This window comes from Porites lutea, chromosome 4, assembly GCF_958299795.1.
Source record: "Porites lutea chromosome 4, jaPorLute2.1, whole genome shotgun sequence".
Taxonomy (NCBI): Eukaryota; Metazoa; Cnidaria; class Anthozoa; order Scleractinia; family Poritidae; genus Porites; species Porites lutea.
Window position 1 is genome coordinate 3,698,488 of NC_133204.1, and position 17,538 is coordinate 3,716,025.

The window sequence follows — 17,538 nt, forward strand, 5'->3', positions numbered from 1 at the left end:
TTTAAAAATTTACCAGAAATCGACCCGTCGAATTTAATCTGAGTTATCCCGTGATGGGCCGTTTGTCTTATCAAATTTAGCATCAAGAAATGTTGTTCATTGGCAATGCAGCTGTGTAATAAAATTTAAAAATTGGAAACGTTTGAGTTTGGATAATATAGAGTATGCGTAAATTTGTTATTTACAGTATGTTCACAATAATCCTACACAAACATTTGAATGGAATGGTCAGTTTTTTAAAGGATCCTGAGTAATCCTCATCATTGAATCGAATTATTTTAAATAAATTTGTCCATCCGTTATATGCGTCAGGGCATGTTTCTATAAGAATTCAGTCATAAAGAATCTCGAAAAGAATATTCATTAAAAAAACAGGCTCCATAGAAAGGGCATTTTGATCTTCAGTTTTAACTGAGATGAATCAGAGCCGGAATGGTAACCACTGCGAATGCCATCAGGCGTTCTCTTGTAATTCGGGAGAGAGCAAAAGTTGAAGGAAAAGGGAAGTGGGACTGGTTAGATAATGATTACCCTGCCAGCAGAGGTCTCTTTCTTGCATGGCTTTTAGCGTGTACGAAGTCGTTGGCGTCGCTTGTCACAATCATACTCTTCGAGCAGAAGTTTCTCTCTTGCATGGCTTTTAGCATTTAAGGAGTGGTTGGCGTCGCTTGTCAGTTGAGTAGTTGATTTATTTTATTCTCTCGGAGGAATACAAAAAACCATGCAAGAGAGAAAGCCCTCGCCAAGTACATAATGATACCTTTAAGTGCACACAATAAATTAATTGTTGAAGCAACAAGAAGTTAACATTTCATGGCAAGCGAAAATAACAGTTTTTAACGAGTGTATATGGACCGTTGTATAATGTGTTTATTTTACATAGACCAACATAAACCATTGAATGAAAACAAAGTTAATTCACTCAGAATTATTTCATCCAAGCTGTGTAACACGATCGAAATTTAATTCGTGTTCTTGAATTACTAAAATAGAGGAAATGGATTGTTAATGGCTACATTACCTGCAAAAAGACAGCGATGTTTGAAGGCCACAGCAGCTGCATAACCAGTTACGTTATGAGGACGTGTGGTAATTTGTGGCAATTACTGAAGACGCTCATGCAGTTTAAGAGAACTGTTTTAAAACAAAATTACGTAACTATGATTTTACTATGTACTGGCGCAAAAAGAGAAGGATTGCGGCTAGAGTAAGGGAATGAGCTCCGCTTGGGTTAATGAAAATGTGAATATGCTATGTATAAGCTTCTACAATCCGGGGATACAATGCTGCTATCAATGTTGATGGTAGTGAAACATGACCTTGGTCATGATCTAACAATACAAAAATACAGCATTGTTAGTGAAAGTAAGTATTTAATGACCTTTAATGGCTCAAAAAGCCACCGCGATAGTTCAAGTAATAGGAGAACAAAAAGAACAAAACCACCAGCTTTCAAAGTCAAATTCAGCAAGGTAAATATAACAAATGGTTTTTTCGTGGGTGTGAAGAGATATTTAAATTTCAACTACTACTTAAAGCAGTAATCTATCTCTCTAAACTAACTCAAATCCTGCTTTCCTTAGCTAACAGTTACTGCTCATCATGAAAGGAAGCTTGGTTCTCACTATTTTGTGGTTCGTATCAGCGTTAGCTTTTTCTCCAGAAGGTATGACATTTCGATATGAACCGCATAGGCAAAGTATTGTGATCGCATGACATATTTATATTTAAGCTACATAATTGGCACTTAATTTCGCGATTTTGGAGAAACAGCATTTCGCAGTGTTCTTTGATTTTCGCGATTTCAATAAGCAGACAGAAAAAAGGGCATTAAATTTCGTGATTCAAGCGTGCTCACTTTTATTTCATTTTTCACAAAGTTTAAGCTTTTAAAAATTTCTGGATAAACTGACACAAGAAGGTGAAGATGAACGCAAGATTCTCTAATCCATGATGTGAAATCTTTGTAAAATATTCCTTATTTTAATTACATAAGATCGGAAGATGCAAAATGAAACTCATCAGTAATTAGAACCAGTCAATAATTTGGGTATTTGTCGAAATATATCCTGAACACGGTTGTTGTTATTACATGTTTATTAATCGGATTTTTTCACCAGTAATTTTCTATAGGAGCATATAAATATTGCGTATTTAAAATTTTGCGAGGATTTTGTATCCTCCTTCGAGTAAGCAAATTTACACTAAACTGTCCATAGAGAAATAACATGTGAACATTAAAAATTGCATGTCTAGCGACAGCTTATTTTAAGTGCAAAATAACTCTTGGATGACCCGTACAGGAAAAATATGAGTAAAGCTAGTGTCACAACCTCGTCGCCAGGGCGCTTTTCCCTGGCTTTGGAGGTGGGGCGGGAAAAGGCCCTGTCATCGGCCGGTCACATGACCTTCAAACACCCAGAATTTGTGGATGTAATAAATTAGCATACGATCGCATTCGATGCGGTAAACAAAACATCGAAGATGGCGGGTAGGCCAGAGTTTTTATCAGCGCTTCGCCGGGTCGGATTTTCCCTGCGTAACGGTAACATTCCACCTTCAAGTAAAGTGTTTCGAATCTATCCTGAAAGGCCAGGATGTTATTGGAGTCTTCCCAACTGGATCTGGCAAGTCGATACTATTTCACGGCCGTACCGTTCTCGCCAATATAAAGAACAACTTATTAGTTGCTCCCTAAAGTTGCTGTTTTAAAAGCAACAAAGCACAAAGCAAACCGGCAACTAATGAGGTTCGTTTGGAGAACCGAAACCACAATTCTCCATAGTTGAAGCAGCTTCAGTTTAAGCTGCACTTCATTCTTATAATTTTGGACCTGTAAATCACTATCCGTCCTGCAAAGAAAACCGCAACAAGCTGGGTGTGAGGCTCAACGTTATACAACATTGCAGAAAAAACATTATCGTCCTCAGAAATTGTTATACCAGAGATTTTATAAAGTTTCGAATACAGATTTTGAGATAAGCCGGCCTTGCTGAATATTCGAAGCATATAGGGACTCTCATAAGAACCACCACATAGCTTGCAAACTGGATTTCTGGCAGAAATCTTCGTTGGAGTGGACATTTCGATTTCGGTATAAAGGATAAATTATTTTCATTTGGCCATTTTCTTACATTAATTAAATCAATCAACCAATCAAAATGACGGATTGACCAGCCGATGCCAGGGCCTTTTCCCGCCCCGCCTCCAAAGCCAGGGAAAAGCTCCCTGGGGACGAGGTTGCTAGTGTCAAAGAATAATGAAAAGCATTATGACTGAAATATATTTCTAGGTATCGAAGTGTTGATAAAATGCTATGGTTGGACCATCCAAAGAGCCATGGGTGGAGTTTAGTTCTCAGGGACAGCGGCTCACTATCTCTTGATTAAGATGGCTATTCAATTAGGCTTCCTTGAGATAGATTTCCTTAACATAATTTTTAACTTAGACAGTAAAACTTTCTTTTGCATGAGATGTTTCCGAGGGATAGTTCTGAGCAATGGATTTTGAGTAAAGACTGCGAACTCTCCCCATGCATGCTGTAAATGCTCGGCAATGATTTTATTAAACTCAGGCAATGCTTTTCACATGATCACACGTACATGCACCTTTTTTGCCATTAACATGATCAGATGTAGAGATAAAATATTTTAGTAGGATGTAGAGATGAAATATTTATTAAGATGAGATGCCGGGTTCAAACTCTCGATACAATTATTCTTTATTATTCTTTTTTTAGCTGTTAAAAAATCTTTGTATGGCCACTTAATATAATTGGTTGCTTTTTTGGTTTAATATGCAGCAAGTACAAGTAACACGCCCTGCTTTTCAAGGAAGCTTTTTAATTGGTCATTGGTAATTATTTGTGTCTTCCGAATCCAGTAAGCTTAAAATTCTCTTTCAACCCTAAACAGAGAATCTGTACATCAGAGGAGATGATGAATTAGTTGAAGGCGACATGAAGTTTTTGCCAGGCTTATCAAGAGGTTCAGTTTCTACGCGACTTTGGCCCAATGGAGTGTTTGTCTATGATATTGAATCGTCATTAGGTGGGTAAGGTGAACTGCAAAAGGGATAATGCCATGCTTTCCTGTTGGCATGAAAATCCATAAAAGACATGACAAGCTAATATTCCAAACTGTAGAAGATTGCGTTCGACAAAGGAGAACGCATACAAATATAGAACTAATCACGAAGTTTCGTAATACTTCTATACAGTAAAGAAAACTAATAACACCATTAAGAATCCCCTTTTACAATTTTTCAAGGGCCACTTAGGACACTGAGACGTACTTGTAGTTTGGTCATTGCACTGTATTCACGGTGGTGCTCTTTGATTACACTCAATCAGGAGAATTTTTCCAAGGGTGACAAATTAAATACCTGAGAGAAAATCGAACGTTTTGGTGATAACCAAATCGGTACATTTTGAATCCTACGCAGCAAAAATTGTTCTTTCAATCAATAATACTCTTTTTTTCATCATTAAATCTGTTTATTTTAATATTTACTCTTTTTAGATGACCCTACGGCAAAATCGCAGATCGCAGCTGCGATGAACGACTGGACCACCCGTACGAAAGGTTGTATAACATTCAAAAAAAGAACCAATGAAGCCGCCTATGTGTCCATGTTCAGGGGGAGCGGGTAGGTTTACTCCATTTACAAGTAACAAAACAGTGTTATGACGCGCATTTGCTTTCACATCACTCTACTGACGTTTTCGATAAATTCAATTGTCTTTCAATTTCACACTGGAGTGTGGCAATCATTATTTTTTCTGGATGAATCATTAATTTCAATTAGAAAGTTTATTTTTAACTTTTATGGCAAATATGATTTTAATGCTGGTTACTCGAGGTAAGATGTCTAAGACGTCGTCTTCCTGTATCATTATTTTTCCTATTTACTTGAAACGTAGAGTTTTTGTAAACAATTGCTTTCAAATTTGTTTGCCATAAATAAACTTCGATTTTTGGGCCAAATTTTCTTGTTAGGAAACTCTGAGTTCACGAAACGGCTTCTTCTACACCAATAAACGGGATTTTTAAACAATCCATCGAGCACAAAACTCAGCCACAGTAAATGGAAAAACGCGGTTTTAAATCCTTCCAAGTTTTTTCTTGCCTTAAAAAAAAGTCAACCCTAGGATTTTGTCGACTTTCAAAAGATCGTTCTCTAAAAAATGGGATTATATTATATTATATTATATTGTATTATATTATTAATATTGTATTAAATTATATTATATTAGATTAGATTAGATTACACTATATTATATTATATTTTATTTTATTGTTATTATTTTTCACGATTACCAAAAAACGTCTCGGAAGATCTTGTGTTCCAACTACAAAAAAAACTTAAATGAGCACAAATTTTGTTATAGAACATAGAAATAGGGAACAGATTGCGTGATTAAAGAACGAGAAACTCTCACGCGATACTGGCCAAAATGTAAACAAGATCCCATGACGAATTCACCCAGTATGTTTCATGTCAGAGACTAGCATTACTGGGCAGGCCGAGTCAAGCCACCATAATGGGACCTTGGCTTGACCCTATACCATTAATTAACGTTCCGCGCGGCTTGCATGTTAACCGAGAAAGCTACAAAGGGACCTGTACGTGGAGATCTAGACGCTTAACCCAGTTGTACCATTTTAATTGGGTTTTTTGTACCAAACAGCTGTTGGTCGTATGTTGGAAGAACTGGCCGCAAACAACAGTTATCACTTGCTAGAGGCTGTTGGGGAAAAGGAACAATTATTCACGAAATCGGTGAGATTTAAGAAGCTTACGTTTTCTCCATTCAAAAATCATATGAAGCAGATGAAGGTTATCGTGACTTTGATATGAACCCCGGTATGAACACAACCAGAACAATGCATTTAACAGTCATTCTCTGAGATGTTTAAAATTTGAATTTCGCAAGACTGGCTTGTCTTGTTCTGACTGATCGACTGATGGACACAGATCTAAAATGCGTTTTGAATTTCTGTGCCTTTACGTTAATGCTTGGAAACACTCTGGAAAAGGAGAACAGTTCCATCCTAGGTCGTGCATCTTGCCATATTTTTTACTGATTATAGTTGTCTTCTTGCTGACAGGAAGATTCTAATTACTAATTACATTCTAATCATCTCTTCAGGCCATGCCCTTGGATTTCTTCACGAGCAATCTCGACCTGACAGAGACAACTACGTCGAAATCAAGTTTGAGAACATACAATCCGGTAAGGTTTATTGTCCCTTTAGGCTGCGTGCAAACGGATGCATCATTGTTGACCAACAACTCCCAACATTATTGGATGTTACATGTTGCGTCCGTTTGCATACCCTGTTGCTTGTTGTTGGATGTTGTTGCGCGTTGTTGCGCAAAGTTTGAAACAGGTCAAACTGTACTCTTAGCCTCGTGCAAACGGACGCAACTCCCAACACTGTTGGGGCTTGTTGAGCCCGTTTGCACGTAGCCTTACACTGTAACTGTTCTGCTTATTTATTGTAGTCCGATTAAAATTAATAACATGCTACACCAGCGCATTTTTTTGTCACAAACTTGACGCAACTTGCATGGTCAAAAGTAACCGTTAAAGTGTATACAGATAAAGACATGGGGCTTAAAGATTCACTAAGATTAATAACAGTAAGGACCGTCAGGCATTGTCTCCCCTGTAGCTACAGCTAGTTAACTATCTCAGTCCCACTGGTCAATTTCAGTGAGGGCCTTGACATTTTCGGTGTGCCTGTCGTGAAGGCTTCGTATCTGTCACTATACGTCTGATGATAATCAGTATGAAGTTGAAGAAGATGTATTAGATTCCTCTCAGGCAATAGACCTTACTCACGATGCCTTTCATTTTCGCACGCGCTTTTAAAAGGACTGATGGATGGGCCAAAATTAACGATGTCACATGGTTTTTAAGACGGCTATCAAATCAAGTATCAGTCAATGCAAGAAATAGTGGTCGAGTTTGTTTATCTGAGACAACAGAAAATGAAGAACGTTTTATCTTAACCCTATTCAGACAAGGGGGCCCTCGCTAAAAAGTTGAATAACGTCAAAACCGTTCAAGCTAAGACCACCCATCTTAGCGACTACCTAAAACTTATCTGGGAACATATAAAGTCGTGGTGACGTGTACGATAACATTGATGTTACCATGGCAACCGAGTTTTGACAGCCATGTTTTTCAAAATTTGCATTTTCTCTAAAAATAGGGTTTTTTTTCTATTTTCACTGATGGGATTATTTTATTTTATCAAAGCTACTGTAACTGTTAATGAAATACAGGCTGTTTAGTGAATTTAATATGACCAAATGGCAGATGATGATAATTTTTGACAGTGTTCATTTCTCTGGGGATTTTTTATTTTGTTTTGCTGTTGTTGTTGTCGCCCAAGCATCCTTTTATACTCAGACTACGTTTTCTGTTAAAAATACCTCGATTTATCAGTCGAGAGTTTTAAGTAAAATGGACTAAATTTAGATGATTCAAAATCAGCCGGATTCAAGATGGCGGATACTTCCAGTTCCTTTTTAGTAATAAATGACGTCATCATGATATCACTGCTATTGTTAAAGATCATGTATTTGTTAGCCAACTTCCTTGATTTATTCAGAGACCATACTATTTAATATGCAATTTATAACTACTTTGAGGGAAATTTGAATTCTGCCAATAAATTCAACAATATGACGTCATAATGACGTCAGATTATGTCATCGTGTCAATCAGGTTATGCACAGAAGTTGGAAATGATGATTACATTATTGTGTGTAATTTTTGTGGCCGTAAGATGAGCGGGGGATAGAGGGGGCTCCCGAGACCCCCGGCCCCCGGGGCGCAGGATGCATAAAAGAGGCCCAGTCTGAATAGGGTTAAAGACGATAATGGCAAATTAAGGCTGTAAGTGATCATTTATGGTAATTTTTAGCTCTTTATAGCACGACATTTACCAGAAAACCGCCCGAATAGTTTCCAAACGCGTTTTTTGGCAAAATTTTAGGGGGCCAATGGGTTTTAACCGATCGTAATATTGGTTTCATAAAATATACAAATTCGATTGCGATTACTCGTATTGGCAAATTTTATTACTTGCTTGCACATTGACATACCGCGTGATATTACTTTTATCCCATCGATCCTAAAGCGCGTGCAAAGATGGCGGGTATCGTGAATAAGGTCTATTGGATAATTGAACGGTCACATGTCCACGTCACCAACCAGTGATCTAGCTGGTTATGAGGTTAAGTTACAGTGAGTGTTCTGATAGCCGATTTTTACTCGCAAATTATGTTCTCGGGATAGCATTTGAAAAAGTTGTTTTCCTGGCAGTTCGTATCACAATCGAGATCACCAAAGGTTCGAAAGAATTCACTGCCTTCAATGAACTGTTTGCAAGTTGAATTTTAATACAAATGCCTGTTTCGCAATACTCCAGAACTCAATATATACACACGCTGAGCTAACAACCAGTTGTTAACTTTCTAAACGAGATGCTCAAACCAGAAATAACAAAACTTTTCGGTTATACCTTACTTATTAATAGGAAAAGAGGGAAACTTCAGGAAATCAAGCAGCGTGAACTCTTTGGGTACACCATACGATTATGGATCCATCATGCACTATGGAGCGAGGTATTTCTCTAAGAATGGCCAGCCTACAATTGTTCCCAAGAAGGCAGGGGTTAGTATTCAGTAATGGATGGTTTACCGTGTGTGATTCTTCTTTTTTCGTTTTCAAATAACTGATATTGTTATCACATATTACTAGGTTACCATTGGAAATAGGAGAGCTCTCAGTCCCATTGACAGTCGCCAAATGATGTTGCTGTACAAGTGCACTGTAACATCAAGTAAGTACAAACTGTACCCTACCTTCCGTACTAAGCCTTTTGCTAACACCACTTTCATGTTTGATCCTGGATGAGTGACTTATCGAAAATGTAAACAAACAAACTGAGGCGTTTCAAGACTCGAGACTTAAGGGACCTTCAAATCCTACGACGGCGTCGGGAACGAGAACATCAAAACGACACTGCACGACTACGACGTAAAAATGCCCAGTTTCACGTTTTACGGTGTACGTAAACAATCAAAAACGAAATTTTCTTTCTCTCTATGAAATTGGATAAGTCTCTTAGGGATTCAACTCAATTGAGAGTTCCTGTACGTTTTATGAAGTAAGTGATTTGGAATAATCGCGATGAAGATTGTAAATCCACGAATTCACTTTTTAAGCGACGTTTTCGCTGCCGTCGCCGTCCTCGGGCTAATTACCTATGCTTTTTTCCCTAAATAGTTCTTTTTGGTTACGCTAAAACGTCGATTAACGGCAAGAACACACCTCAGGCTTCAAATATCAGTTTTAAACAAATTCTAAACAATTATTAGATGAGGTTTCTGTGATCATACCGAATAATCAAGGTGGAGACAGGTGTTCGGCCTCGGCTAACACTTACCGAGACCCTCATTATTCCGGAGGATCACAAAAACCGAATCTAATGATTGTTTTATAATCATTCATTGTTTTTAGGGGGAAAAAACGACAAACTCACCATCGCACGGAACACGGTTTGACGTTGCTAATGGAAATAATGCATCGCGCGCGCAGCTTAAAGAATAGTGATCACTTAATATGTGCTAGCAGATAACTAACTAATCTGTAGGTTGCTCTGATTTCCAGAAATAACTGTAGGCTCTTAACCAATGAGAGGACAGGTAGCGAGTACAATGCATATGTATAGTAAATTAAATGAACATGCTCTCATTTTTCAACAGCCGCCGCTCCTCCAACAACACGTCCTCCACCAACACGTCCTCCAACAACGTTGCCTACGGGATGTGAGTATTCCAATATCACTCTTTGTCGTTTTATATCAGGGTATTTTATTGCTTACTTTAGATCGTGTTAGGGAATTCCTAATTAAGATCTCACATGATACTGAGCTTGTTCCATTCCATGTCTCCTGGATGCTTTATTTATTTCCAAAGAGACAAATGACGTTACGTCATTTTGTAAGAGGCAATAACCAAATAGAGAGGTGAAGCATCACGTTTACGTCAAACGGTAAACGCGAATTTGTCCCACGTGACCAGGACTCCTCTTTATTTGTCGTTTACTGTTCATTAGTTCTACTCATTAATTAGTAGTTTCAAGCAATTTTTTATCCATAAGAATTGTTTTGAGATGTTTTTTTATCTCCTCATTTTCCCCTTTGAGAAATTCTCAACTTGAATCTGACGTTTGCCGTTTGCCGTATACGTGAAGCTTTAACTCTCTAATAACTGATTCGGTCGAAAATAAAAGGCGTTAACGAAAAGTGAAAGTTGAAAGGGGCAAACTCTTTGGCGGGAGCAGGCATTGATAGATTGTGCTAGCATAATTTCTGGCACGGGAATAATTTTCACGCATTTCCCGTAAAAAGCGCTGCTGACATAATTTGCACCTTTGGCACGGTTTTGCAGCATCAAATTGTCATTATTGACCATGCAACCAATTTTTGTGACGCGAAATAAGTCTTACGGGCAAATTTAAGAAACAAAATCAATATTGTGTCTGTTTATTGTCGCATTCATGGGACCTGGGTCCCACAGGAAGTGATCGACGACCTTTCCACAGGAGTCAACGCAAGCGCATTACTGAAATAGCTCGGTTACCCAAGATGGCGTCCGTGCGCTGGTTTTTGTTTGAATTTTACAGTTTATTTTCAGAGAATGGATTTCTAGATGAAAATAGGTTAAATGTGTGTACCATTTACACGTTTTTTGCATAGTTATTTACTGGCTATTGGTCTAATTTCTGCATATTTTGGTAAAATGAGCATAATTTACAAAAACATGAATAACTAGTTATTGGCATATTTTTAGGAACGTAATATATACGAGCACTGCAAGTCGCATATTATGCTAATTTTTCGAGCACAATCTATCAAAGTCTAGGCGTGAAACGAATTCCAGTGTTAATTGACATTTGCTGTAACTACGACTAGTTTAGGAGACCAAAAACAAAATTGATAGACAATGTTAATTAGGATTAGATGAACATAATGGGCTTGCTTCACTGGAGCAAGCTCGTTTGAGATGGATGGGGACCAGGAGAGAAGATCTACGAAATCGACCAGCTTTGAATGATGAGGAATACTTTGTGTAGAAGATGATGAATATTTGTGTAAAAATACTACAATTCCTGATTTTTTTACCTGATTTTAAAGCTTTTGCAAGACTTAAATCGAAAATTTGAGGTTTTTTTCAAGTTTCTAAGGCTTTGCAGTATACATGTATATTTGAGTATACATCAAATGGTCGCTGTGTCAGCATGATTTCTTTATTTAGCGTGAAACGGCACTTAAATATCTTGTCACAAGGCATTTTGATGTAATCAGTCATAACCGTTTACTTAATGACAGTCTCTAAGCATTTTTGCAAAAAAAAATGAAAAGAGAAGCTAAAAAGGAATAGCAGAAGTATCAAAAAAGGTTATTCTGTAAAATGCAAGCCGCGTTTAGAATAAAATTGTCAACTTTTTACGGTTGCGTGCTTCCCTTTTTTTCAGCTTTTAAATGCAATTTTGAAGCAAGTTTCTGCGGATTCATACAAGCGAAGGACGATAAATTTGACTGGACCAGACGAACAGGAAGAACACCGTCCAGCAATACTGGACCAAGTGGTGCACAGGAAGGAAGTAATGCGAAAACAGATACTTTTTGTACTGATTTTCTGCCATATATATATTTATAAAATAACTAAGATAGTACGCGCGCTCTGATTGGCCGACAGGAGTGTTTGCATGAGAGTATGTAAACACGGTTGTGGCGTCAAGTTGTTTGGTTTTTCGCGCGCTAATCACGCAAGCACAAATTTGAAAAAGTTTTCGAGTTCAAAACTCAAAAAGTTTACTTTATTTACCCATTCCTTCGTCGGCTGAAACTTCGAAAATTGTTACAAAGAAGGTGTGTACATTTTTCTTCGCTTAAGATGACCGTTTTAAGCGAGAAAAATCCGTATTTTGCAAAGCATCTTTTTGCAAAACAAAAACTGATTACGCGTGCAAGACTTCGTGGACAAGATTTTGCGACTGGTAAGAATTTCTCTTTTAATCAGCAGTCCCATACAAAGAGTTTTGCGTTTTTTTCTCGGGAAAGTTATTTTATAAAAGCAATAGAAAACTTTTTTCCTGTGTTTGCATAGCCTGATATAAACACTCGAGGCGTTTGGAGAATTCTCAACAGTTATGCAAACCCTCGACTTCGTCTCGGGTTTGCGTAACTGTCTCGAATTCTCCCAACCCCTTCTCGTGTTTATATCAGGCTATGCAAACACGGAAAACGTTTTCTATTGCTTGATTACAATATATATACTAATGACGAAGAACTATACGAGATTATATCAATTCCCCGAAAAGATTCAACCGTTTCAATTTTATTTCTAAAAAATAATACCAGCTAGGAAGCCGTTTTATTTGTAATCTCCAGTTTTTCTATCTGCCTCATATTGTTTTCCTTTTTTTGCCGAGTTACCATATTAGTAGACGGCTGATTTTGAGTTTTTCGCACAAGTGATGTAAAAACTATGCAATTTCAAAATGGTTTAGATTTTAAAAAGGTCTATGTGTACCATAACTCGAACGAAAGAGGAAACCAAATAATACTGATATTGGTGGTCAATTTAAGTGATCTGATCAATATTAGATCCGATTTGGCATTATATTACTAACTGGTTTCGTACCGCACAACATGTGCGGCACTGCTCGATCAGATAAAACTGGTGGTTATATAGTTTTCATTTAACCAGCGTTCGTATTATTTTCTTGTTCGAAAGGTGAATATAGGACCTTTTATTGGCAGCTCTTTAATAGCCATTTTGACCTTATGCAAAAATTATTGGAAACTACTGTAAAAAACGCTAGAATATAAAAGTAGCATTGGGATGAGTTAATTTGAGGTAAATGGCCCAAAAGGCTATCAATTCTATGAGTAGTGGTTTTATATGAGTTTTATATATAAGGAGAGAGGGTTGTCCTCTCTTGGTTTAATGAGATCTCAAACGGCCACAAATTCTCTCTGTTAGAAGTAAAAAAAACCTTAAAAATTGGCAAACCCACTAAAATAATTTCATTTATACCGCTTTTTATTTGTAATGCTTAAAAGTGCTCTCAATCCATATCTTGCACATTTTCTGCAGAGTATTATGCCTACATCGAGACATCAAGTCCAAGGAGAGTTGGTGACAACGCCAAAATTTCCCGGATGGTTACCCTGTCAGGGAAGTCTTGTCTGAGGTTCTACTACCACATGTATGGATCCGGAATGGGCACTCTGAGAGTTAAACTATGCGATGCTGTGATTTTTGAGAAAACGGGAGATCAGGGAAACCAGTGGAAAATGCAAACAATTCGTCGCCTTCAAGGATCGGGTTCTAAGGAGGTAAGAACAAAAACTAGATTCCGATTTTTTTTTTCAATTATCTTTTCTCAAAATAAGTAAGTTAATAAGTTGCCAAGTTCCTGTGAATTCTATGAATTTTATTCAAAGGTTTTGGCGACGTGTTTAATGAACTTTTTTCATTAAAATCACTTTAAAAAAAAGCATTTTTTAATCTTCAGTGGCTATTTGTGATGGGGGGAGGGGGCATAATCTGGCCTTAGTTGCGGTGAATGCCGTCAACTGGCTGAGGGCCTCTTTACATGAGCTCGGGTGACCGGGCTGGCCCGTTTTCGAGATCTCGCCTTACCTCTAAATCCCTAAAATTATCCGAAATATTATTGATGTGTTCATATGAGAGAGCAGGCTGGTTCGGGTTCCCGAGATCTCGGTTTTTCGGACCGGGATCTCGGTAAGCGAGCTGGAAAATGTTGCCATACTAACACTTCAGCCCGGTTACAGAGATGAGAGCGGGATCAATTTTTCGAATGAATTCTATATCGTCTTGCTTTACATGCTGTATTTTCCACATCATAAGCATCTCATTTAACTCCAGTGATACCGCTTAGCCATAAGAGTTGTCGAAACTATAATGATCGATAGACGCGAAAGTTTCAACTTTGTGTTTCCGCCATATTTGCTTTGTTTCTCGAATTTGGCGCCAGAACTCCCCCCCCCCCCCCCCCCCCAGTATCCTCGCGCGGCCCGCTTCTCTCAACTCGTAAACCGGGCTTAATTTTTTCATTTGAATCCAAGGCGAAATTGGTCCCTGTATGGAATGCTTTGAAAGTGAACTTATGAACTTACTATTTCACTACTTGGGGTGGTCGCTTATCTTGAATAGGCTGCAATTTTACTTTGCTTGTCTCATGTTGCCGTTTTCGACCGGTCACGTGAAAACAAAAATTTGGGGGACGGATAAATGCCAGATTTTTCTATGATACCCCACCCGCATCCAATTTTGCGCGGCTTTCCAAGGAAAATATATATTTAAAAACACATTAGAAATGTCAAACTCTGAATGGTCTTAATATTTCGTTTTATTTGCAGTTAACCTTCGAAGGAGTCAGAGGAGGGACTTGGCGAGGGGATGTTGCTATAGATAATATCCTCATATATGACTGCTAAGCAGCAACACCACATTTCCAAGTCTGTTATAGCATGAAGAAATAAACTTCATTAATACCCGCACATAGTCGCATTGTTGTTGTTTTTTTTTTTTTCCTTTTTAAATTTCAAAATCTCACGTAAATCTCTAGTTAAATGTCGTGAAACCAGCCTAATGCTTACTTTTCATGTACTTTCTCATTATCTCCTAGAAAAGTGTTCGAGGTTAATATTTCGTCAATTACAATTATTATCATTATTATTATTATTATTATTATTATTATTATTATTATTATTATTATTATTATACATTTGTTTTGGTTCAACTTTTTCTTTGGTTTAAATTTTATCTAATTTCTTTTGTTTTTAGGTATGGTGTTGTATAACAATGAACTTGAAACAAAAGAAAAGAAAATTTAAACCAAAGAAAAACTTGGACCTCAACATATTCATAGAGCAATCGTAAATGCTTTCAACATGGGCGTACTATTTTCTGTAAGGGAAAAGGCATTGGGTTATCACTCGCAGAACACTGCGCTCTTCCCGGTTTGTGCAGTGAATTGGTTGTATAAATCGGAAGAACTAGCAGTAATCACTGCTGCAGAAAAGTATTTTTTTTTTGTTAGCAAATGTTCTTATTAGAATGTTGGCTGTTTGACAGCCGCTTTAAGCGCGATCCATTCAACCAAAATTCCGACCGGTCCGACCTGGAAAAGTGGTCCACCTCAAAAGGCGGACCCGTTTTTTCGAAACTTTTCCGGTTGGACCGAACCGATCCATTGAGTTTTGGACCGAAATTCCTGGAAATTTTGGTTGAATGGATCGCGCCCTTTAATTTATATATGAGGAGAAGTGTGACATCTCGTTACCATGGTAGCACTATTTCTGGATGACAACAAAAGCAACGACGACGGGACGGCAAGGAGAACGGCAAAAAACAATAAGTTTATATTAACAAACAACAACTTTATAACAACTTTGCACGTGCATCACGCTATTTTGTACATTTCTTTGCACCACTATACGACATGAAATTTTCTAATTTCACAAGCCCGGTTTATGAAGTACACAACGCAAATTGTCGCCTTCTTTAGATAGCGATAGATACTGCTCCAAAGAAAATTTCGCCAAGATTTGCCAAATTAAATGAAATCGAACAAGATCGATGAAGTTTGAAATAGTGCGAATAGACTTTTAAGTGACTTTTTTGGTTTGTTGTCATCCAAAATTTTTGCTACCACGGCAACGTGACGTAATGACTTCTCACTGTAAACATAAGATTATGGCGTTCTCCGGCCAGGTTAGTGTATTCCACCGCAAGAAAGAAAACAATCTGAATCAGAGTATTATGCAAAAAACCCATTCGAGGGTTGTACCGCACAGACCTTGAGATACAGCGCTAAGAGGCAAATGAAGGTGTCTTCTAAAGCCCTTGACAATTAAATTGAGAACAAATGTAAAACCTTTACAAAAAGACTGGCTTAAGGCAGTCGGAAATGACCTTTTGTCACACGTTCACTATTCTGGTGTCCCAACACATTCGTTTCAAATCAGCGTGTTGAAACATCTACGGCAAAATCAACAACAATCATCGAGGATTTTTCAATTTTAAGGGAAGGTACGTTTTTTATTGGGGTAGGGGGGGGGGGTGGGCCGGGGTATTTAAGAGTTTTTTGGCGAAAAAAGTCGTGGCCCTTCAGCTTCCTGGAATGGTTTAATGCATGACCCTTCAGAAATACCCAAACAAAAACAATGGATTAATGCATGACCCTTCAGAAATACCCAAACAAAAACATCTGACCCCCCCCCCCCCCCCCCCCCACCACCAATCCAAGACAAAGATAACCGGAAATGAAAATAACAAACTGGAAGTGTTACTCATATAACCACGTTCATCTGCTCACAAAATAGTTAATTGCGTCAAGGATGTACGAGGAATAGAAAGAGGGAAAATGTGCTTGTGGTGAATGCGAGTATTTCCTGAGGTCAGATGGAGCAACTTGTGGCTATTGTGGCTGTTTGCCGACTCGCCATTCTAAAAAGAATACCCGCTACTCCTCTGACTCTGTTGGTGGCACATCGACTGCGGGAACAAGTGAAGGCGCAAGTCCAGAGAAGTGGAAAGATGAAGACCTGTAATGAAGACCTTGGGTGGTTTCCGAAGTTGTCGGTTCAAGCCCGAGTAGCTTAAGTGAAGAATCCTCACCGGAAGACTGATTTTATACCAGAACCCCGCGCGAAGTGGGCACGGGGCGAGAGAGACAATTATGTTAGTTGGGAGAAGATAGTTTTTTGATATACAAATTTTTCGACACCTGTAAATAATTTAGATTAATCTTGACTGGTAGCTTTGTTTATATATACAAAATAGAAGCGACATGGAGTAATTTTTTTCCTCTCCAAAAAAACTGTGACCCTCATCCGGTTGAGAATAAAACAGGTTTGACCCTCCCCAATTTGTAGAAAATTTACTGAGGACCCTCCCCTCCGAAGCCCCGGCACATCACCCCCCTCCCCAATAAAAAACGTACCTTCCTTAAAGCGTTAAAAAGCAAATAATTACATGCTAATTGGGTTAAATTTAGACAGTTATCATGAAGTACACTGAAGTAATTGTTAGTCGCGTGAAGTTCTATTCTTCTTCGAATAATAGTCAAATGTTGCGGGTGTCCCAGCAAGAGCAATAACCAGGAAAAGGATATACACAGGGAACTCTCTCTGTCATTTTTCACGTGTTTGCATTTTCACGATCGACAACTATCAATTGGCGCGTTCCTGTAATGATGTTCGGGTCCAAAACCAGTCTTGAGAGAGCTGAACCCTTTTTTTGTGTAAAAACGTTCTTTTGTTATTATTTCCATAGCTGCAGGCCACGTGAGTGAAAACGCTCTATTAATAGTTCTCTTTTGCTTGGGTTTGCATAACTGTATCGAATTCTCCCAACCCCTCTCGTGTTAACCTGAGATCAGGCCCAATTTGACCGGTTCTCATACATTCTCTCTAACGG

General features: G+C 38.2%; 1 protein-coding gene across 1 annotated transcript; it reads left to right on the forward strand.

Annotated features, from left to right (window-relative positions):
- The first annotated feature begins 1,523 nt into the window (after positions 1 to 1,523).
- Positions 1,524 to 14,615, forward strand: LOC140935320 (astacin-like). Its single transcript, XM_073384873.1, has 11 exons — positions 1,524 to 1,666; positions 3,915 to 4,049; positions 4,521 to 4,647; positions 5,690 to 5,781; positions 6,152 to 6,235; positions 8,553 to 8,689; positions 8,777 to 8,858; positions 9,784 to 9,846; positions 11,558 to 11,686; positions 13,186 to 13,427; positions 14,475 to 14,615. The coding sequence occupies exons 1-11, from the start codon at positions 1,603 to 1,605 to the stop codon at positions 14,550 to 14,552; spliced, it is 1,233 nt and encodes a 410-aa protein (XP_073240974.1). The 5' UTR covers positions 1,524 to 1,602; the 3' UTR covers positions 14,553 to 14,615.
- The last annotated feature ends 2,923 nt before the right edge of the window (positions 14,616 to 17,538 follow it).